The following is a 23,925-nucleotide window of genomic DNA, read 5'->3' on the forward strand; positions in this document are numbered from 1 at the left end:
AGAGGCTGTCCCGCGCTCACACACTCTGAGGCATGACATGCTTCAGGATTCTTTACACAGAGGGGGCCACCGCTCAGACGTTATGGACTTTAGTCAAATGAGGCATTAATACAGCTCGACCAATCAGACTGGACAAACAAACAGTTGAGGTAAAGTATATTATTATATATATTTATGAAATGTTTGTTTTATAAGTCAGTTGATTTAATGAAGTTGAGAAACTTTGGTGATGGTGATGTAATCCCTCGTGTTTGTATCCCTGCCAGGCTTCTTTGAATGTGATTATTTCTCTATTAATAATGTATTCTTCCAATGCGACCAAACCAGCTGCTTCCTCTAGATTCCCCTTTAAATTTCAAATTTAACTTGACACCCTGTTCATATATGGTATGAATTTTTCAGAACTTAATTTCCAATATTAATATGGCATGCGAGTTTCCGAGAAATCCAATAAGCAGCCAACATGTCTTGGTTTGGGGTCATTATAGGGTGACTGCAAGAGTTGTTTTAACTCGTATTGAGGATCCAGTAGAATACTTGCTAAGTTTATCACATAGAAAAACAAATTGTTATCCATAAAAGGAGGCTAAATTTCCTTTTTGTTTCCTTCCAGTTGAGCTCGGAGCACTGAAAGAAGGGAAGTGAAATTGTTCCACGATGACAGTCCCAAATGACAGCTTCACTTTTAACTCCACCTTCGCTCCTTATACGAGCAAAATCGGTGAGACGGCTTCTGTTTGCCCAGACTGGCCACCGGTTCCTATGACCACCATCATCCCCTCCATCTACAGCATTATCTGCATCCTGGGCATCATTGCCAACTTGCTGGCCATATGTGTGTTGGCTCACACCAGCGCCTCAAGGAGAACCGTGGCCAACACGTTCATGCTGAACCTCTGCGTGTCGGACCTTTTGTTCCTGCTGTCTCTCCCGCTGTGGGCCGTCTACTATTCGCGAGGTTACAGCTGGCCCTTCGGCCGAATCGCCTGCAAGATCTCCGGAAGTCTTCATAACCTCAACCTGTACGCCTCCATATTCTTCATCACTTGCATGAGCATGGATCGCTATCTGGCTCTGGTGCACCCGCTGCGCTCTCAGAGCCTCCGAGACCTGAAGCGTGCAAAGCTCATGTGCGTCCTGGTGTGGGTTCTGGCATTGGCTTGCACGGCGCCAACCATGGCCGTGAGAGACACGCACTACATCGAGACGCTTGACGTGGAAGCTTGCGTGATTATCTACCCCGATCACACCTGGTATCGAACCCTGGCTTGGATGAAAGTACTCGTGGGTTTTTTGCTGCCAATGATCATCATCTCTTGTTGCTACTGCGCAATCGGCAGACACTTCTTGGCTGGTTCTGGACTGGCAAGCCTGCGGAAAGCATCACACTCATGTAAATCTTCAGCGTCGCAGGATAGTTGCAGTAAACCAGAGCGACCTCCGACCCCATGTGTGAACCCCAGCTCCAGTGGAGGCAGACCCAAGGAGGGACGAGGGCTGGAACGGGTTTTGTGGACTGTGGCGGCTGTTGTCCTGGCCTTCTTCCTTTGCTGGTTCCCCTTCCATTGCGTGACATTTATTGACATACTGAAGAGTGACGAGTGGTTGGACAGTTGCTGGGCGCATTGGGCCGTCCATAATCTCACCCCGCTCACCCTATGCTTGGGCTTCTCAAACTCTGCCATCAACCCTGTGCTGTACTGCTTCATCGGGAACCATTTCCGGGGCCGACTGGCCGCCCTGAGTAAGGGTCTGTGTGTGCGTTTGAAGGCCCGTGAGGAGGATCACAGTCAGAAGAGGGGCTCCTTCAGCACCCGGCTCAGTTCGTTCTCACGAAAACTCAGTGACTTAAAAGATCTGGCGATTGTTGACGCCTCTGCGCATGCTTAGGTGACTGGGCGATGAGGTAACTTCACATTGGGCAGAGAACACATTGGCGAGAACAGTGAGGGGAGAAAAAGAGATGGGAAAAGTACTGACATTCTCTACTTGAGTAAAAGTACAATAACTTATACTATACTACTATAATACAACTTTGGTAAAAGTAAAAACTCAAATGATTACTCAAGTCAAAGTACAAAAGTACAGGCTCTGAAATGTACTTGATGAGTAAAAGTAAAAAGTATTTTTACCATATGTTCCTCCTACGTCAATTTGAAAGATATTAGCAATTAATGGGGCAAAAATGGGGATACATCGGCAAATTGACTCTCCGACTTGCTATCAAATTCAAATTATTCTCTGTAGTGGCGGCGTGCATTGCCCTCATATTTACGGGTTGTTCTAATCTAGCCAATTGCATGTCACGTGATCGCGTGTCATAGAGCCAATCACAAACTGGGATGTCGGAAACGCTTCATATGATTGGCGAAGGCATCAGACATTGAGGGCTGTTTTTTCTTACAGGTCAAGTATGTTTTCATGCATTCAAAACAAACGCAATGACCTTGTTTTGAAAATGTATCAAGTAAAAAGTACAGATACTCATATTCAAATGTAACAGATAAAAGCAAAAAGTAGTCTAAAAAATAAATACTCAGGAAAGTACAAAGTACTGAAAAAACTACTCAAGTAAAGTAATGAAGTATTTGTACTTCGTTACTTGCCATCTATGAGAAAAACACATGTAATCTGAAGATTGAGGCTGCTTTTGCAAAACTCATATGAGTAATAGGATTAAAAAAAATCTAAAGCAAAAGAGGAGGGAACAGTTTGCTGTTTTTCAAGATGATTCATGAAGTACAACTGCAGAGTTGTTACTGCACAATAACTTTCAAATAATGTACTTTTTCTTTAACCTACCTGAGTCACCTTGCTTGCCATTGTGGAGCATGATGATGTGTTGATGCAGTACCTTTTTTCACAATGTGACATTTCTTGCACATCCTTGACAATAAGAAAGATGAAGAAAAATGTTTTTTTCAGTGGCACAAAAGCACCACCTTTGGAATGTCATACTCAGCTGTGTTAGGTTGTTTTTCAGGGTTAAGTTAATCCACATAAATTTGACGACTACTGTGTCTACCATACATGTTGTCCAACTATACAATTATAGCAGCCTCCAGTAAGATCAACAACAATTTCAATCGATTTCAATGTTTGATTTATCTTTTGTATTACGTATAACCGAGCAATTTTTCACATCTGCCTCACAGTCAAAAGGATTCATGATGAATGTTCAGTTTTTATTGACACTGTCAGAGAGGTATTAATGTAACAATTTGTTTATTTTGTACAACTGCTTTTCAACATACTGCGGGTTGTGTCAATCTTCTTTACATTTCTATATCCACTGTAGCTAATGCCATTTCACAAGCTATTAAAAGGTGAGGCTTGAAATGTTTGGCTTTGGTTTGCTATTGCTTAATGTTACGGTGCCAATCAGGTCATACTGTCACAATAATGTTATACAATGGTAGACGATGATGCCATGAAACCGCAAATTATGCTTAAGTTTTGAGTGTCTTGATTTTAGCTAGAAATGACACCAAGAAGTGGCAAAATACAATAACATTGTGTTTTCAAATATACCGATAACCATCTAAAATACTTTTTTTTTAAGGTATTAATTGTTCATGTTCAATTTTGACAACAGATCCATGTCCAAAATAAAGCACGTAGTATATTTTCTCTTATGTCTTATGATCTACGTATAGTTGATTGTGACTTTCTAATCATGTTTAAGTCATTTTGAATGATGCACACGATTGCATTTCCTCCAATTTGTTAGTGCTGATTTGAATTAAAAATACATTTTCTTGTGTAATTTCCCGTCAAAATATATCCATTCAATACATACAAACCCACTTGAAATCAGAATTTGACCGGTGTATATACAAGTATATTTGGGAAGTTCGTCACCAAGTGTGATTAAAATGTATTTTTTCACTTTTTTTTTTCCAAATGTACGGTGGTTAACAAATGTATTACACCACGAGCCAGATCAAGGTTTATGCCACAGGTGTCCTAAATTAACCACAACATACTCATATAACATTTTCATCATGGTATGTGTATCTATAATTGTTAATACAATTGTACACTACAGTATAGCAGATCTAAATTATATTTAAAATACCAAAACATAATGAGTAATAAACATAAGATACACCTAATTATTAATAAGTTAATTTCTTTCTTCACAGAGAAAGCGATTGAGCCCAAATTTGGGTATTCCTTCAAAAATGGGGAAATGTTGAGAGCTCACAGAAGGGTCCAAATTAGAGCACTTGATGAGGTCGGGTATTCTCTTTATGAGAGGTGGTCTAATACATTTGTCATGAGCTGTATTATACATAGCAAAATATGCATATATTAAGCTATTTTATTGGTCTAACAGTTAGGAATACCAATCTACAGTATGCATAATTGTATATGTTGTAACATATATATATATATATATATATAAAATATACTGAGTAAATCTGTTTCTTTGCCTGAATTTTAAAATAAAATAAAAAATGACCGCAATATGTTTAGTCCCTCCTCCTCCTAGGAATGACCTTGCAAATGGATTGCACATATCAAGGCTGCCCATCATAATCTCATACAGATGCTCTGATGATGCATTCCAGTCCAAACGCTCGTGTTGTGCCAATCAATGGACTATCTCAGTCTGCTACTTGTGTCTATAGATCCTCCACAGAGCACACTGACCCTGGCCTGTCCCTATGTGAGCTGGGAGCTTATAGAGTGTACCCATGTGTTTTCCCTGCTGAAGGCCACCCAACAAAAAATACTGCTAAGTTTATTTTGTTAATGATAAATGGTGTGGAAGAAGAAGTAAACCATTTTTCATTAGTGTACTTAAATCGATTTTTCTGTTCACTTGAATCTTTATTTTTCTGAAGTTTACTTTTAATACCTACAATTGAAAACAAATGTTTTTACTTTCTGCTCCTTACTTTGTCAAAAATAGGCAGGGTACAGTTTTTCAACCTCTGCAGATGATGACACAACATGAACAGAGGGCGCTAAAGTCAACCATGATTGCAATTTCATTGACTGATAGTGATCTTGGGGACAAACAGGGACAGCGGCAACATTGTACGAACGTGCAAAAAGGAGCAATAATGATGATAATGCAACAAATGTGGAGAAGCAAGATATTCCCAAATTGTTTGCTGGTGTCAGTTCTTAAGAATGATTTGTGGTGAATTTGTTCTATTTTGTGGGAGGCAAGAAACCATTGGCTGTGCTTCTGTTGTAAGAAAAAAAAAGTATAATCTGAAAAAAAGAAAAGGAAGGAAAGAAGGAAGGAAGGAAAAAGAAAGAAACACTTATGCCCTGTAGGCCTATAAACTATTTGTGTGTGTGTGTGTGTGTGTGTGTGTGTGTGTGTGTGTGTGTGGGTGTGTGTTTGTGTGTGTGTGTGTGTGTCATCATCATTAGGCAGGCTTATAGTGCATTTCGTACAGAAGGTAACTCAATGTGTTTCACTTAATTAAAAGTACAACATTTATAAACAATTACAAACAAAAGAGTTAAAGATATAAAGCTAAGTAAATTAACAAAAAGTAGTTTACAAAAATAACTGGGGGGGGGAGGTACAGTTCATACACAACATTTTGTAGAAAATTTATTAAAAATAAATAAATTACAAAAACCTAGATTTAAAAGCATATTTTTTTAATGTAGCATGTTTCTGTTGGTCAGTTATCAAAGCTACGGGAACAACACTAGCTAGCTTTTTTCTTTCATTCCCAGTACAATCCCTATGCAAGTTAAAATAGGGTAGCTATTTTAGCTAACGCTAGGTAGCTTTTTTCTTTTTTCATTCTCAGTACAAACACTAGCCTATATGAACTTTGATAAGGGAAAGTTGAATGAGTGCTTCTGCTTTACTATATACATTTTCGTTTTCACACAAATATCTGTAGTTTTACTTAAGTACAGTGCGAGTAAGAATTTTGCCTGGGCTTTTTCCTATCGTGATATCCACTACTACCCAAGCAAGAGTGATAAATGCTTCTCAATACTGTAGAGTAAATGTTTGGAATTGACCACTGGGTGGCGCTAACATGCTGCAGATGCATGCGGAAGACAGCCAGGACCTTTCTGGCTGTTTACCCGCACAGTCAGCCCAGAAGCCCCATGCTCATGATCTTTACAAGCTGAGGGAAAGAGAGCCATGATACAGACTGATGATTCGGATGTTACACTTGTGAGTGTAGAAACCTTTAAACTAATCCACACTGAAAATTCTCAAAGTCACAAAAATGTCTTCTGTAAGAGCATGTGGTCATTGCGTGAAGGACACCATGTCGGCACGTGTGGCCTCATAGCCGCTAATGATATACATCTCAGTGTGACACACCAGATGCTATAGCACACACTTAACAAAATGTGCGCACGACATTCAATATTTTAATCAGCAGCTCTTGTTTACAGCAACATTGACACAACAGCAACTCTGCAACTGACAGGACAGATTGCAAGCGGAGTTTGGATCAGCGCTGCAGTGTGTTGAGACACACACGGCTTCATTAGCCGCTTCCTTGCTGCTTCTGTGGATGAGGTGTATACGTCCTTGACGCACAATCAATAGAAGACACTTGTGAACGAGAAATGAGAAAATAAAGTGGAGGCGAATCTTTTGGATGGCACGTTTTTTTTTTTGGTGGTCTACTTGCAAATGTGTACAATTGAATATCACTCTTTCTGTTCTTCATTTGATGGATTTAGTCAGGGTTTCAATGTTCAAGGACACGACAGCCAAGGTCGGAAGGCGGTTGAGGGTGCACCGTCTATCGCCGTATCCTCTCTTTCCACACTAGCCGAAATGCGGACTTTTTGATGTACACATTATTTTTTCCACGTTGGTCGGTCTGGACGTGAATAAGCCCATTTAGAATTTTAAAGACTACCTTCTTATCTTCATGAATGAAGACCTTTATAACGTATTTGTATGTTCAACACAATGGTGGATTAATCTAGAAAAATGCTATCTTTGGAACAGCTTGACGTAAAAATTCTGTATGTCATTTGTTTCCTGCAGCACAATTTTATCAATTTAATTTTATGAGCTGTTTACACTTTAATAGCAACAAGTGGTAATCTTGTAGAATCTGTGACATGTTTATTAACCTTCGAAGAAAATTAGATACAATGAACATAAAGTTATTTTATGTGATGCAGCCAGACTGCCGCTTGATTCATCCGGAACCAAATTTTGCTGCTTTTTATTCTGCTGACGTGCCCCATTATGCAAATGGCATAACGTACTTTGGTTTCTTATGTTGTTGAATGCTATTTTGGTGGTTCCCGAACTGCTGCACTTTAAGTAACAGGAAGTCTGAGGTACGAGCGGTGTGGCTCAAAGTGCGCTTGCTGCCGTCAGTGCCGAAAAGCAGGAAGAGACCGCTAGAGCGAGAAGGAATTGTAGAAAAATAGATGCAGCCTCACTTCCTTCAAGTTTGGGTCCTACAAGCCACTGACCAAAAGTCTTATCGTTAAAAAGCTGAAGGTGAGAAGGGTAACAAAACAACGACAAAGGCATTTATGGTATGCTAAGTCGCCTCGAAAAAGGTAAGATGGAAAATATGCCTGTCTACCACGGACCCATTGGTAAGAGGGAGGGCGAGAGGCGACTGGCTCTGGATGGAAGAGATGGATGCTACTTGGTCCGAAACAGTGACTCTGCGCCCGATACCTACTGTCTCTGTGTGCTGTGAGTACAAGAGTGACTTTTACTTCTCTTCAGTCGGCATCCAGTAATCACATAAACATAATATCTGCTTGCACATATTATTGATCATGTCGCCTTGAAGGAACTCAAGAGGTAAAAGAATAAGCAAAGTGAAACCAGTGCAAACAAACGGCGTGTTTGTGTGCAGGTGCAAAGGAATTGTGTTTACATACAGACTTCACAAGCATGATGGAGGATTATGGGCTGCCGAGGTAAGATTTATACACCACAATTAATTGATTGACCTCAGTTGGGTGTTGGAAAATACCATTTTAGTGATGCCTGAACCTTATTTATTGATAGTGAGACACTTTTTCCGTCTTTGCGGGGAAAAGCTTTATGAAGGCCCTATTTAATCTCAGCATTCATTTTAGTATACAAAGCAAGGTCCATAAATACTGTACATTGGTTGTTTGTGAATGAATGACCTTTGGGATAACCCCTTCGGACCCGTAGACATATTTGCGTAACTATAAGCAATAAAACGCATAATTTGGATGATGTCAACACTTCTGGTTCATGTTTGGATCCTAGCTAACCAATCGCAATCGCAAGCTGATTTGCATGATGCTCATGTTAACAATGTTACATTAAAGTTTGGTTAGTTTACGACACGTTACAGTCATATTATCCTGGCGTCCACACTCACAAATAAAACATGAGATAACCCCCAATTTTTTTCCCCATGTTATGTGGGAAAAGAGTCAAAATCAGTAAAAAAAAGAAAAGAAAAAAGAAAAAAATATATATATATTTTTTTAAACAATAATAATTGCCCAGCAGAAATTTTTTTTTGGGTCTGAAGGGGACAAACTATAGCAATCGTAAACCATTATAGTGTACGGAAAAACCTCAAAAAAGGAATACCCCGAGGTGTTGAATTCAGCTTGAGAATTTGTTGACCAACTTAATTGAATTGTTTCAAGTGGTAACACACGATTGAATTAAGTTGATCCAATATTAATATACAAAGTTTATTGAATTAAATTAATTATTCTTAATGACCTCATAATTAATTAAACTTAATATATTAACCTGGATAAACTTATTTCAATTATGTGCTACCACTTGAATCGCTTCAATTCAAGTTAATCAACAATTCTCTTTTTAGAACGTGTCCATTATTGTTAGTGTCCATTGCATTAAGTTTCATAGTCCGATAGGCACCTCTCTACTTACTATATACCATGCCATGCATAAAAAATATTGCATTAAAGGGTAAATAATTTATTGCGTCTGCATTAGTAGCATTGGTGTACTGATACAGTATAATCTACTGTATGACATTTTAAAATAATACAAAATAATGGTTAATCCATTTGACACTCGTGCAAAATAATTACATTTCTGCATTTCATGGGAAGATTTGATTTTTAAAATATTGATTATAATTATTATCAATATTATTATTATTATATTTTATACTGACCCTTGGGAGGACAAGCGGTTAAGAACATGGATGGATATTTTATACTGTAATTATATTACAATGCAGGGTTCGGAGTCCTGCAGGTTTTAGATGTTTGCGCCCACTAGCACACCTGTTTTATACGATCCTGATCTTTATTATCAGGTGTGTTGGTAAGCGGAAATATCTCAAACCTGCAGGACTCCGGACCTCGAGGACCGGAATTGGTGAACCCTGTTATAATGTATAATATTAATCTGTTCCTTATGGAATAGGCTTAAATGTCAGAGATTGTAGCCATTAGGCCACCTAACCCGGGCATCACCTGACGGGTCATCCAAATTATTCGGTGGGTCATCGGCATTACAGAATGAGTATTAAGCTTAACAGACGGTGCCAAGTTATCGTCGACATTATCCTTTAAAGTTGTCCGTCTCCTAAAATTTGTTAGGGGCATCATAGGCATCCACTTTGCTTTGCATGCCACCGATTGTGGCCCTTCAATGTGGAATGCAGGATTGCACCTGACACAATTTGAGATGAGCTTCACGATTAAGGCCGCAAACATATTCTGTGAACATATTGCGACGTCTTAATATTGTCTTTTTGTTGCCTGTTGTGACACAAATGCTGCATAGTCACATAGCAATGCCTGGTGTTGTAAACTGACACGTTCAATCAAACAATATTGACGAAGACAAACATGGATGGCACCACAACTTTAATAATCATTTACATTATTCATAGGTTCAACCAATATCACTTTAATAAAATATTTTTCAAGGTAATACTTGCAGTCAGAGAGAGAATTGAACGATTTGAAAAAAAGCAATCTGTGTTTGGTTGAATGATTGTAAAATGCATGAACGTTATTCTTTTCAGTGTGACTGATAGTAAAGAATAGAATGCAAATAACAGCTGAATAAAGCCTCCTACATGACAAAGGCAGACTATTTTCAAATGTTCAATCTCGCTCCCGCAAGTGGGCTTCGATTTTGCCAGGTGGAGAGGATGACTTCCAAACATTTTCGGTTATTTTGAAGCCACATATGTTTGTGTTGTTTCAGTTTTAATTGGCCACAATGGAAGCTCCGGAGACAATGGCACATATTTCAAAAATGTACTCGTGATCAACACGAATAATTGTTTTTTGTTGTTGTTGACAAACAACATGTGAAAGAAGCCTAAGGGGAGTGAAGAAATCTCAGTGTGCATTTTCCTAATTTAGCCTCCAATACCCCAGTGTTTTATTTTCCCATCTGCTATCATTAGTTAGTCTCTCTTCTATTCATTTGCTGTCTTTAATGACAGTGCTGCCAAATTGATTGGGCCATATATGAAACAGATTGTTATTTTACATTTTTATATAAATAATTTTTTTCATTTTCATTGCAACAGCCTATTTGTATCCTGGTCAGTCTTTGATGTATTTTCTTAAGTGCAGCTGGCTCATTCCAAACTAACCATGTCTCATCCTAAGATGAAGTATGTGAATTCTCCCCTGCCTCCTGCTTTACTTTCTTTCTTTCTTATCCCCCAGACTATTCCTGGTGTGCCCAAACGATATTTCCGTAAAATCAAGAACTTGATCGCGGCTTTCCAGCAGCCGGGACAAGGAATTGCCATTCCCCTGCTTTACCCTGTCACTGGCCAGAGACGGGCGCAAACACCCCCGGCGGTGCAGATGCCCAGTAATAGCCTGTCACCATCTCACAGCAGCTCGAGTACTCTTCTCCAGTAGTCGTGCGCTGCTCGGGGACAGACAAATGAGAGGAAAATGTGATGAGAAAAAAACTAAATGTAAAGTACATTAAAAAAATTTAAATCTCAAACACAACCTCTTATTGTCATTTTTTCAATAAATAAACCCAATACAATACATCTTTGCAATATGTTGTATGTTCCCCCACTCGTCTAAATACTGCGTTCTGATTAATACTGCATTTGCGGGATATGGATTAAGCAGCAAAATCCACCTGTTTTTATCCATCTCAAAATGGAGCGGCAATTTTGACACTTGCTGTCAACTGAAAATTACATAACAGTTGTTCAGGTAACTACTAATCACAACTCACCTTAAAAAAAAACAGATGAGTCGTGATTGGTCGTCGACTAGTGGACAGCAAGTGGCAAAACATATTATTGTAAAGAACATTTTGGGGTTGACTTCCCTTTAATGTCTATACCAGGGGTCAGCAACCTTACCTGTCAAAAGAGCCTTTTTAGGCCAAAAAATAAATAAAAAATCTGTCTGGAGCCGCAAAACGTTTGAACATTGTGATGAAGGAAACAGTGTGTTAGTGTTAGTCTCATGTACCGAGGGTTCAAGAGCTAATTAGAGCTGCACCAGAACAGAAAAATATGACAGCGACATCCAATGTGTAGATTCATTTTCTTCTACCTTTTGTCTTTTCTTTTTGGATTGATTGATTTATTTTTGTTGATTTCAGGCTTTTTTTTATTAATACATTTGTAGACTTATCTGGTTTTCTGTAAAATTTCTGACATTTTGGCAATTTTTTTCCCCTCCTTCCTTTTTTGACCTTTCATCGCTATTTTTTTGCCTTTTTTTGTTGCCTTTTTGCTATTTATTTTCTGACATTTTTGGCAGTTGGGTGGACATTTTATGGTAATTTTCAGGATTTCTTGTTTTGTTTTTGGACATTTTAAGGTCACTTTATGGTTCGTCTTTCTTCTTCTGACAACTTAAAAATTTGGACTCTGACTTTTTTGGGGGGAATATTTAAGTATTCATTTTAAAAAATCTAAATATTTAATTTAAAGATTATGTGATCTAAAAATATGTTTAAAACCAAAATGCAACTTTTTTTTTTTTTAGAGATCTTAAGGGAGAGGGACTAAAGAGCCACATGTCAGTGACTGCAGAAACGCAGGTCGCAGAACCCTGGTCTATACTGTTCCTATTTAAACTTAACTAAAATTTTTACTAAATGTGTGTGTAATTAAAAGTCGATTAATTAGAAACTTTTTGTATTCACACAAGGTGTAGGCAATTAAAATGTCCAGCTACAAGATACGGATTCACCTTTTGCGAGCCATTTTACAAAGAGAAGCTTTTTACTTTCACTTAGGCAAAAATGTCATTTGCATTGTTGGTGTTGCACAGTCACAATGGACTATATGCCACGGAGGAGGCGACGTGTGGGCCGCGTCCCAGTACTTGCGCTTCCGCCTTTGTGCCCCTTCGGTTGCGCGTTCCCGTCGACGGGTGCGAGGCTGCGAGTGTGTAGTGTCTGTCTCAGTGTCAGAAGCATTTCAGATAGCCGAGACGCCCTCCCGCCGATCTCGGCGGTTGGGGGGCGCAGGGGTGGGGGTGCGAGTGTTGAAACGAGGCCAGCAGTGGCCGGAAATGGCGCTGATGTGTAAAACCTGGAAGTTGTACTTGACTCATTTAACCATTTTTTGCAGTTGGAAAGTAATATTTGGTCAATAATTATTGTGATAACGTTAATATTTTCCCAAGTACAATAAATACCTTTAAAAATACAATTTGCCACTTGCTGTCTACTGAAGATGACAACACACCTGCTCAAGAAACCGTTAAAAAACAATCATGGCTCCGTTTTCTAGCGTCACATGACCAATCCCAGAAAACAGATGCGCTGTGATTGGTCTTTACCTGTCTCCTGATCACCTGTGATGCCATTTTCAGTCGATAGCAAGTGGCAAAATGTGTTTTTAAAGGTATAAATTGTACATGGAAAATAATGAACAGATCAAAATACTAATAGACACAAACTTGTTACTGCTGAAAATGGCTAAATGAGTCAAGTAGCCCTTTAAAATTCAGTTTACACGCTCACATTATCGAACGATCTGTGAAAAGATTGTGGCTGCATTTGTTGTCACTCCAAATGTAACAGCGCTAACAGCTGTATTCCTCTACCATCTGTGTTAAACTGCCTTTCATTCTGATTGCTGTTGTAGTTAGCAATGTGAGACGAGTATTTACTGCAGCTCAAAATGTCACAATATCTCACATTATGGAGTAATGGGAGACATTCATGTGACATAAATATTTACGAAAATCAATGAAAACACCTCATATAGCCTGGATATTGCAATCTAACCTACTTTAATATGTCACTTGCTAAAATGCTCGCTACTCAAGTGAAGTTGCAATAAGGCAGTTAGTGCCTTTGTTTTTAATGATTTATGCTTTTGATTCAAGAAATGCTAAGCTTAAACCGAAATGGTATATTTGTGTTTGAAATTGCCCAAAACAATTTTTTTCTACATAAGAAAACAGAAAATATAAGAAATAAGGACTGCATTTTTTTAAAGGGAACCAATTGGTCATTAATTATTAAGTAAAATGCTTTATTTTTATTTTTTGTATTTATAATGGCTCTTTAATCATGTAAAAACATATTAGCCAAATAGCTAATTATTTGATAGAATTTCCAGTAGCATACTCAAATACTAAAATATTCAATAGCTGCATCCCTACAATTCCACCGTTATATTGTCATATTTCTATTAATTAAAACCTTGTTTCAGGTCACTGGGATTAACCCACCCAAAAAATAATCTCAATATTACAAAGTTGCTCATCTAATTATGTCATTGATGATCAAATATGCTCCTAAAAAAAAGAAAGAAGATATTTTCGAGCCTTTTACCTAATAAAAATGTAACTATGGGCCCAACTGTATTCTTGCAGTCTGTTCTCATTTTTGTGCCACACAAAATGTCTCATGACTTCCTCGGAAGTGTGGCGTAAAATATTCATCCGCTGAAACATTCATATCCATTACTGCATACATGAATTGAAAACAAATGTATTTTTGTGAGTGACAAGGAAAATAAAGTATTTGGGTGAAGCAAACGGTATAAAATGAGTTCTCATTCGCTCTTTGACACACCCACACGTGTGCGCACATGCACACCCACATGACACATAATATGGAACAAAATTCAATTTGACATATTGAAGTGCCGATCTCCGTGGAGAGAGCGCTGCCTGCTGGGTTAGGATGGGGAGGGTGTGTGCTACTGTCATTTTGGTGATTGACATTACTGGCTACTCTATAAGAAAAAAAGAAAGAAGTGTGAGACAGAAAGAGGGAGAGAGTGCGATGCGAGTATCCATTCAGCCGGGACAGCGGTCTCCTAGCAACCTCCCTTTCCTTCTTTTCAGCACTGAAATGAGGCTGGACAGTATCTAACGAAGCATATGCTTTCGTAACGGCATCGCAAAGAGCTTATCAGGAAGGTATATCACCTGCTTGCAGTCACAACATATGCAGCGTGCGGCTCTGTCATCCGCAGCACACCAGAGAAACACAAACAATTAATGGTGGGCAGATGGTGGAGTGACGCAGGGAGGGGAGGCAGATGGAAGAGGAGGTGGATTAGTGAAAGCTCGCTTAAAAAAATCTTTGCATAAACTTTTTATTCGGGGGGAGCTTGGAAGTGGTTCACATGTACCCTGATTGGCATTTCCTAATGAGACGAGACAAGCTGTAGAGTACGCTGTAGCCAACTCCAAGGTCTTGCCCCTTCTGTGCTCGCCACCCACTCGCTGAGCCTCAGCTGTCACATTTCTTCCTCTCGGCCGAGGGGCCTTTCTCTTCCCTCCTCTTCTTCTTTGCTTGTGACAGATGCAGGTTTCTCATGCAAGGCTCAGTTTGAACCGTAATGACGGGCGATAATGACAGCACAGATTTGAGAGCGACAATCTCCCCGAGAACAAAGAGCGCACGACAAATGTTGTGCAAGGGAGGCGAGTGAGCACACACACGAGTTGCCGAGCCCAAATAACAAGCCAGAATGCCATCCCAGGGAGCACTGGGAGTATTCACACATAATAACTTTTTTTTTTTTTTTCTCGCCCCCACAGGAAGGTTGGAACACTGTGGGAGGGAAGGAGAGGAGGGAACACCAGAAACGGCCGGCAACCCAGAACACCAGGCCCGGCAGGGAAAGGTCCCGGTTGTCACGCCAGCTTACCTAGTAAGAACTAACCCCGTTACTGAGTTCGCCAACTCGTCAACTCTGTCCCTACACCGTGGATGTGACTCCACCCAGTGTATATACAAGTGTGTGTGTGGTGCATTAAAATTGGGAGCAGGTGAGATGGAGGAGAGGGAAATTATATCCCCTACTCAACAAAGAACAAAGAGCGCACGACAAATGTTGTGCAAGTGAGTGCGGGCGAATGAGCACACACAAGTTGCCGAGCCAAATAACAAGCCAGAATGCCATCCCAGGGAGCACTGGGAGTATTCACACATAATAACTTTAATCAGCATTGGAACCCCATAAAGTCAGATTTTTTTTTTCCAGCGAGAATATTTACTATAGCCATGTATAATTATTTGCAAAAATGTAACTGCTCTTTCTATTGATTAACAATACTGACACCTATTTATGAACAACAGAACTTCCAGTTGAGCACATTTTTTTTCCTCAGTGTGAAAGCACTGGCTATGTACATTCTTGATTGGAGTATACACACTCGTACAAACTACTGTTGGAGTACAGCAGAGGCAGCAACCCAGAAGAGGTTCGCTCCACTTTTCGGGAAGTGTCAGAGTCGACAAGGCCTCTCTTACACATTATGTAAACGGGAGTATATCCGGAGTAATTGGCAACTAGAGAGCTCTTGATTTGACTCATGAAGGAGATAATTCAATGGCAACCGTAGAAGTCTCCAGCTTGGGTGAATTCAAACAAAATCCAAAGTGAAGAAGAGTGCTTAGGACAGCAGAAGAGTCCGTTAGCTCCCAGGCTAGCCGGGATACAAAAAGCAAAGCCACAACCAAACCACACTTGCTTGTGCCACTGTTAGAAACCAGACAATAATAATAAAATACCATCATTCTGTCACAGTTAAAGGCATTTTGGAAATCTTTTTCCTCTTATCTCTCTTCTTGTTCTTTTTTTGATGATGTCACCTTTTTTGATACAGTATAGAAAGGGTAGAACAAATTGGAGTAGAGTAGAAACAGGCAGTCTTTGGTGGGCTGGGGCGGGAGAGCCGCTTGAGTGTTACCTGCCCCCCACCTCGCTTAGAGTCATGAAGTGGATGTTGTAGGGGCAGTCGGACAGCTCCGACTGCTGCTCTATAGGCAGGGAGTAGTAGCCGTCGTAACCCTGCACACGTCCGGCAGACAGCAGCTGCTGCTTCTCTACGTCGCTCCACGTTCGGCTCCCCGTGTCGCCTAACTCCACCCGCCTCCTCTCGTGCTCCCACGCCCCCTCGACTGCTCTCCGCCTCGCCTCCTCCCTCACCCTCGCTCGCTCCTCCTCCTCGCTGCCGCCGTAACGGATGCACAAGCACAGCGCCCCCTGCTGGAGAGTGATGTCAGCGAACCGACGAGTTCTGCCATTGACCATGGCGCTCATTTGCGATACGCTCACGTTGACGCCGCTCTCTAGGACGCGCCCGCCGACCCCTAACCCCAAAGCGAGATCTTCCTCGATAGGCCGGGACTGGAGGAAGTGGTGGGTGTCGCAGCCGTGCACGGTGAAACTCAGGCCATCCAGGTGGACGGCGCCGTTCAAAATGGCGGCCACTCGCCGGCTGTCCTCACTTGCCACGCCGATGACTTCAGCGCTGACATGGCCGTGGGAGACGGCAAAACGGATGCTGGGGCCGAGAAGGAAGGGCCGGGAACCAAAGGGAGGGGGTCGCGCTGGTCGGTGGCAGGTTGAGCCTACGGGCGCTGAGACGAGAGGTAAACGTTCCAAGGAGATGAAACGCCTCAGCTGCCTGCGGAGCTCACACTGGATTCCCAAAACCACCTAAATGGAAGAAGCACAATTATTATTCCAGACTTGGAAGTGCAGATTCACATTGCTGATTTTTTTTTTTAATAAATTTTTGTTGTTGTTTTTAATTTAAAAAAAAATATTTTTCTCTATTGTCCAATTTTTCCCTTTAAAAACACACAAATTATAAATTGATCAAAAATAGAAGAGCGATGGGGTATTCACCTTGCTCGAGTCCCAGTCTTGCGTCTTGGTTTGGGTCTTCATCAGTTCATATGTTTGTTCCATGCGGCTGATCTCAGGCTTTGGGAAACCCGGAACAACATTATGAAGTTGGAAGCCAAATAGCTGCAGCCAGCTGCCAATGTCTGCACACAAATACAGAAATGAATTGCAGAAATTAAACAAACAGGATAAATAACACGTCAACGCAAAGCCCCTTTAATGCAACTAAATAACGCGGGATTAGCGTACACCCCTTATTTTGGCCGGTCCCGTGCATTGTTTATGAATTCCAGTCACGACGCCGTTCTTTTGCAAACTGAGGAGGAATGAAAACGGGAATATTGTGTCGGTTTCTGCTCCAAAACGTAACTATATTGACCCGCATAAAACAACTTTGAATTACCCCCTGGGCTCGCTCAAAAGTTGCGGGGGGAACGAAAGATGACAGGACGTCCAGGACGCGGACTCTTGTCAGATCTTGTCCACTGACTTTGACACGACTAGGAATGTCGTATTAATGGTATTACAGTTGCAACTGCAGTTGTACTGCAGTAATCATGACAAAACGTTATTATTATTATATGTAATATATTAAAAATTGTATGAGGAAAATACAGGGTTAACTACCTGTATGCAAACACAAAAATAAATAAATAAAAATGTCACTGTACCACCATTTAGACGAGCATCATAATACAATAAAATAGTGGAGCTGATTGTTCTTAAAAAATTAGGTAGAGGATTTATTCCTTAAATAAACTAGTATTTATTATTGTAGGCCACTGCAACAAACATTAACACTGTGCTTGAATTTAGGAAAATAAAAATGTTATGTGTGATGATTCCATTCGAATGTATTGAAAAATATTGAATAAAAATCATACTCAAATAAATGAAACAAAAAACAACATTACCTAAACATTAAATAACTTTAAAATAAGGCTGGTATTGGCACTGATATCTGGTACTCGCCCATCAATACTTACAAGTGTTGCATTTTATTAGGCAGATGCATGTTAAAATAGCATTTTAAAAGACTGATATTTACTAATTTGGTCTGTAACATGTCGGAGCATTACATATGCAAAAATAAAATGCAAAATAAAAGCAGATGTTTGCAAATGTGCAAATTATGAGATTTAGATAATTTAAAATTAAACAAGATATTCAAACGATTAATGGAGTATCAAAATAATTATAAATTAGTTTGGCAGTTGGCTAGTTGTCAAGTAATCAAATAATCGTTGCACCAAATTGAACCGAATCGTAATCCTACTCAATCGTTCCGTTTTAAATATATATATATATATATATATATATATATTTGGAAGCAAAAGCAAAACAGTAAAAAGGCCATGGAGCTGCAGGGGTTCAGTTGCATGACACAAATTCTCTCTTTAATAAACAATAATATTGCAGTAGATCATGACGGTCCAAATGAATGTTTCCCTGTCGTGAAAGACAGATGACCCGACTAACATCCTACATTCGCTCTGATACTCTGCTATTCCATTTCCTTCTCTTGTTCAAGCTTTTGTTTCACCCTTCGGGGAAACAGTGTGTTCTTGACAGACAAAAGAGGACAAAGCATAAAAGCTTGTGTTAAAAAAAAGGAAAAAAAAAACAGAAAAACAAGATGATCACATGCTGTCCTGTTTTTTGCCGGCATGTTCTTCAGTCTATTGCATTTTCCCTGTCTGACACATTGCCTCACCTGTATCATCTCATTCACAGCAGCAGATGTTTTCTACGTACGTGTAGGTGTGTATGTGTGTATGTGTGAGAGACGGTGAGTGGGCGACTGTTTGCAATATCTCCGCTTTTTGTGCTCTAGTTGTCATATAGCACTTCCCACATGTCTCCAAGTAGTATAGTGCACTACTGTATGCTTTGGAGGAGTCAATTCGAAATCGGCTCATGTTTTCCTCTGCAGGGCAAGTAGGCGGGATGGCAAATTGGCAATGTAAAACATGTTAAAAATTGTAAACACAACACCATACAGTGTTGTGTGCTTATCTGGAAACCATTAATCAACTGCATGCCATTATTTTTTAATTTACTGCTCTTCCTAATGGACTTTCACTTGTAAGGCACTTTTCTACCCGTAAGATACTCAAAATGCTTTACAACCGTCTCCTCATTAATATACTGATGACACAGCATCAGCACCCCAGTTTGATTGACCACTTTTTTCAGACCGATATCACCATGATATCACTCAACGCGAGTAGTCACCAATACCGATACCACTACTACTTGTGATACATAAAATCCCCCCACCACCCAAAAAAAATAATATGACAGATAATTTTAAAGAAATACCTATACATCCCAATGTAGCATTTTTCCGCAACATGGCATGAAATTCATGTCAATTTTCTATTCTTCTAACTTCTATTTCCTAAAAAAGTTGAAAGGAGACTGAGGGCAGGAATATAGACCAATGATTCACAACCAGGGTGCCGTGTAAACCTAGTATGATGTGACATTATTTCACACTAAGTCAATTTGTGAGTAAATGAGACAAAGTCACTGGGTATTGCCAGCAACCTCGCGATACAATGCGTATCAAGATACATGGTTCACCATACGATACATAAAGCGATATATAAGTATCCCGATACATGGTCTTCAAGCCTATACATATCGCGATATTTTACATTACATGCATTTTTATTATAACAGCCATATGTATACCTAAATTATATGTTTATTATGCTGAATGGCAACAATTTTTTTGTTCGCAGCTCTTCTGGTTTACCACCAAGTGGCATGCCTGGTCTAAATAAGTAAGAAGCACCGGGAAACTTCACAAATAGGCATGGGCCGATATGAGCAAAAATATCTAAGTATTAAAATTACAGCTCTAAAATGTGTTTATTTAAAATTTTTAGGGAAATAAAAACAACATTTTTCATTCAACACATTCTATTACGTTTTTAAACAAATTATAGGAAAATTAGTACATTAAGAAATATGTACCATGTTAAGTTTAAGTAAATAAGTTAGTCTTCCTCTGTTTTATTTTTTCTTAGCAAGACACAGTGTCCAATCATTGGTGATTTATTTTTAGAACAGACTCGAGTTCGTGGGACGCTGGCACCTACACTTTTGTTTAATTAAGTAAACTGTGAAGGCACCTGTGTTTCTTCGCTCCCCCCACTCCCTCCTCCTCTTCCTGTTACTTGCATGTGCACTTAATTGAGGCAATTAATTTCAAAGAGGCTGCTGTAGCACAGCCCTGCGCAAGCAACGCATCTTTAACTGCCTATTTACAAACTAATGTGCAATATCAATTCAGACGCCTACGTATACGTGTATTGTAAAGAGGCCCGCAACGATATATTGCCGTATCGATTTTTTGAGCACACCCCTAGTCATCATTATTACAGTATTCATATTACCAGTGATGTTTTTGTTTGGTGGAGCGTCGTGAGAGTCATCGTTATGATCTATGTAAAATGAGTGCTGATATAGACAACTGTAAAATAATGCAGTGTCTCGGCACAGGGTAACATTTTTGTCATTACTTGCAATGTCTCCACAAAGGTTGACCGCTGTGCTGCTTGACCACTGAGCCACCAGCAGTGGTTTACATAATGCATATACAGTGTTCCCTCACTTTTTGCGTGTGTTATGTTCCATGCCCACCCACAAGGATGTAATAAAAAAAAACTTTTGGGGGGCGAGTTACACTTCTACTGAGCCATAATGAAGTCACCACACAGTTCCCACCCTGTGAAACACTTGTTAACTTTGTAAATATAAGAAGAAAACTACAATCATAAATAAAGCATACAGTCAATCCGTGAGCTGTGGACAGGGGGGTGGGGTAATAATCTCAGAAAAGTCAGCGATATACCAAGGTACAACCCAAGATAATATAGGAATTTTGGACCCAAATACAATATATAGATATAGTGAATCCGCAATAAGTGAACCGTGAAGTAGTGAGTAGAAGTACTAGATCAATGTGTTTCAAACCCTGGCTGACCAAATACAAGATTAGCTGGTTTTGACGGACACGTGCCATAGAAATGAAGACTTTGGTGTTTTGTCATACAGAAGTTACAATTTTACATCAACCAGCCAACAGACAGTAGTAGGTTTACTTCCACACTACTGCAACTATGAAAGTAGGACAGTAGAGGATATTTTGAGAACACTGAAAACTGAACCAAAACATAGCCCTTGGCATAAATAGCTCTCACGTGTGCCTTAGTAAATCAGCATTTCATAATATCTCACCTGTTGTAAATTGTGTCACCTCTTCCACTCTCCCTACGGGGCAGTTGTTTTTGAAGGTGTACAAGTTAAAAGGTCTTGGCTCCTTGCTCAGCTCCGTCCATAGTTCATGGTTGGGTGAAGTCCAGCGACCAGCCAGAGTGTCATAATCCCGCCTTCCCAAGTGGACAAGCCGTGTGAGAGGATCATACAACCCTCCGTGGAATCCGATGATGAGCTGAAAGTCGGGGTTGGTGTCCTGGTAGACTTCTCCGTAGGGGGTGTAGAGGATCTCCTTGACAAGTCGGCCCTTGCTGGAGAAAACGGCCCTTGGGGTCCCCACGCTGTCACAGGCGACGTAGTACTCCTCCCCGCTGCTCAACTCCATTGCGATGAGGTGACCCTGAAGGTCGTAGTACAGCGACGTGATCAAGCTGCTGCTGTGGTTGTACAAGTGGCTAACCCTGGTGGGGTGCGAAAGGTCAGCGTAAAAGAACTGCAGCTGCTCGCCCTTGCTCGTCTTAGTGGCCACGCGCCGGCCCAGCCCGTCGTATCGGTACCACACCGAGCGCTCGCTTGCCCGGTTGAAGACTCGCATCAGGAGCCCGTTGGAGTTGTAGTCAAACAGGTCGCTGGCTCGCTGACGGAGGAATCCGTCTTCATCCACACTGTATTGTATCTCGCCGAGGTGCGTGATGCGGTCTCGCTGGTCGTAACGCAGCGGAACCAACCTGGAGTCAAGCAGACCAGTAATTAAGCTTTCGATGCAGTGAAGGAAACGAGTCTGCAACATGCAAAAATTCTACAAATGTGACTTTAAATGCGTGGTTAGAGAAACAACGTCACAGCCTATTTCAGTTTAATGTTGTAGGAGTTACAATTGTTTTCTTTATAGCATAATAAATCATCCTTAGGGTAGCAATAATGTTCAAAGGAATATGGCAATCTTAATTTCCTGCAAAACAACTACTAATATCATGTTGGTGCCTGAGGAAAGGTTAGATGCGCGCGGATTTCAGGTTGTAAATCTCAACCATAAAAGCATTGCCAGTGTATCTATGTTGTAAAATTGACCTGCTGGGAACCTGAATGTCAAATTTCACGAGACTGCTAAAAAGCTCATGACGTAGTTTGGACCAAACCAATGGCTGGCTACAAGAGCTAAACGGTTTAGGTCTGTGTAATACACTAGAAGAAATATCACAAATTCTATTAACTCATTCACTCTCAGCCATTTTCACTGAAGCAACCCCCTTCGCTCTCGGCTGTTTTACTGGATTTTGACTAATTTTGCAAGGCCCACAGAATATTGTGTTCTATTGCTATAAAAACATGGAACCTACCAAAAGAAAGATTAGAGTCTCTTCTTTCATCGGGAAAAAAAAGTACATTTGTATCTGTTTCCGTTTTTCAGCAATTAGCATTAGAATATAGCTAAGTTTCATCATATTCACAAATCTGTTTAAAACAGTAAAGGAAAAGAGCTTGTTGCGACATGGCCCTGGTTGATCTCTTATACTCTGCTGCCACCTGCTGGCTAATGACTACCATTGCTTTAAACAACCTTTTCAGGTCAGAGGCTGCATCAAAGCCTTCTGTATGCTTTAGCATAAACAAAAACATTTAAAAATGTATTTTGGAACCATGGCAATATTCTAATATAATATAACCTGGGTGTAATCGAAACCCAGTGGTTTGGTGAGTCAGTGTTAGGGGTTCAGTGGAGGTCAAGACACAAACCTGACTCATTTGATTTGTGATGACACGTCCTGCATGGCCATTATTGGTTGCAGGTAATCACGCTGCATTGCTTGGCTTATCTGTGTTGTAGGGAATTTAGTCCACTCAGTAGTCGATTTGTGGTTGTTGTGATGATACGTTGTGTGATTTCTTTATTGTAATCCCTTCGTAATAATGTTGTCAAAAAAAAAAGTTGTATATTGGTAATATGGATTCACATAACGGAATGCATGGTGTTCCACAGGGTTCAGTTCTGGGGCCTCTGCTCTTTTTATCATATCCGCTGCCCTTGGGTTGCATCTTAAGAAAACAGCAGTGGTTGTTTTAAAGTGCTCTATCAATATTTGAGCTGAGCTGAGTTGAGTGATGGGAGTCCTAACTGCATGTTTTGCAATGCCAAGTTGAGCAATTCTTGTCTAGCTACTGTATTTAGCAAAAGAAAATAAACAATTTCTTAAGCTGTATGGAGATGGGGAATACAAGAAAACAGCACTTTTTTAATTCAATGTGAAGACAACCAGATTTGTAAAAAAAAAAAAAAAGCCTACTCTCATTTTGTTCACCAGTAAACCTGCCTATACTGTACCTATGTCTTGAATTTGAAAGAAAGAAAGACAAAAAAAAAGACATTACAAGGGTTCGGTGAATGGAAACTGGTGGGGATCATAACCTCCAACAAGGTTGCGAACCAGTGGTTTATACAGTTGTGCTTGAAAGTTTCCACACAGGGGTGGGCAAACTCGGTCCGGAGTCCTGCAGTATTTGGATGTTTCCCTTCTCCAACACACCTGATTCCTATGATCTGCTCATCAGCAAGCTCTGCATTAGCCTGATAACAGTCCTGTTCATTGGAATAAGGAGAGAAAAAAAAACTAAAACTTGCAGGACTCCGGCCCTTGAGGAC

The 23,925-nt window shown here is 40.2% G+C and overlaps 3 protein-coding genes across 5 annotated transcripts in view; 2 read left to right on the forward strand and 1 right to left on the reverse strand.

Moving 5' to 3' along the window:
• agtr2 (angiotensin II receptor, type 2) lies at positions 1–4,423 on the forward strand. The gene is made up of 2 exons (XM_086085261.1): positions 1–149; positions 614–4,423. The coding sequence occupies exon 2, from the start codon at positions 658–660 to the stop codon at positions 1,888–1,890; it is 1,233 nt and encodes a 410-aa protein (XP_085941387.1). The 5' UTR covers positions 1–149; positions 614–657; the 3' UTR covers positions 1,891–4,423.
• Positions 4,424–7,424: 3,001 nt separating this feature from the next.
• LOC147168241 (SH2 domain-containing protein 1A-like) lies at positions 7,425–10,921 on the forward strand. The gene is made up of 3 exons (XM_086085267.1): positions 7,425–7,669; positions 7,836–7,899; positions 10,636–10,921. The coding sequence occupies exons 1-3, from the start codon at positions 7,506–7,508 to the stop codon at positions 10,834–10,836; spliced, it is 429 nt and encodes a 142-aa protein (XP_085941393.1). The 5' UTR covers positions 7,425–7,505; the 3' UTR covers positions 10,837–10,921.
• A 4,422-nt stretch (positions 10,922–15,343) lies between these two features.
• tenm1 (teneurin transmembrane protein 1) overlaps positions 15,344–23,925 on the reverse strand; it is a 242,043-nt gene continuing 233,461 nt past the window's right edge. For all 3 annotated transcript variants that reach the window (XM_086085243.1, XM_086085242.1, XM_086085241.1), the window contains 3 exons: positions 21,306–22,012; positions 17,058–17,200; positions 15,344–16,865 (listed from right to left, as the gene is read on the reverse strand). In XM_086085243.1, the coding sequence (XP_085941369.1) occupies positions 16,110–16,865; positions 17,058–17,200; positions 21,306–22,012 (1,606 nt within the window). In that variant the 3' untranslated portion in view covers positions 15,344–16,109. The remainder of the gene's footprint in view (positions 16,866–17,057; positions 17,201–21,305; positions 22,013–23,925) is intronic.

Source organism: Leptonotus elevatus, chromosome 9 (assembly GCF_054856555.1).
Source record: "Leptonotus elevatus isolate MCC_2025b chromosome 9, RoL_Lele_1.0, whole genome shotgun sequence".
In the NCBI taxonomy this organism is placed as follows: Eukaryota; Metazoa; Chordata; class Actinopteri; order Syngnathiformes; family Syngnathidae; genus Leptonotus; species Leptonotus elevatus.

Bases quoted from the DNA above. Each gene is read 5' to 3' on its own strand.
- LOC147168241 (XM_086085267.1), top strand. From the start codon at position 7,506: ATGCTAAGTCGCCTCGAAAAAGGTAAGATGGAAAATATGCCTGTCTAC. The intron at 7,670-7,835 runs GTGAGTACAAGA...GTTTGTGTGCAG, and splicing joins ACCTACTGTCTCTGTGTGCT to GTGCAAAGGAATTGTGTTTA. The intron at 7,900-10,635 runs GTAAGATTTATA...CTTATCCCCCAG, and splicing joins GAGGATTATGGGCTGCCGAG to ACTATTCCTGGTGTGCCCAA.
- agtr2 (XM_086085261.1), top strand. From the start codon at position 658: ATGACAGTCCCAAATGACAGCTTCACTTTTAACTCCACCTTCGCTCCT.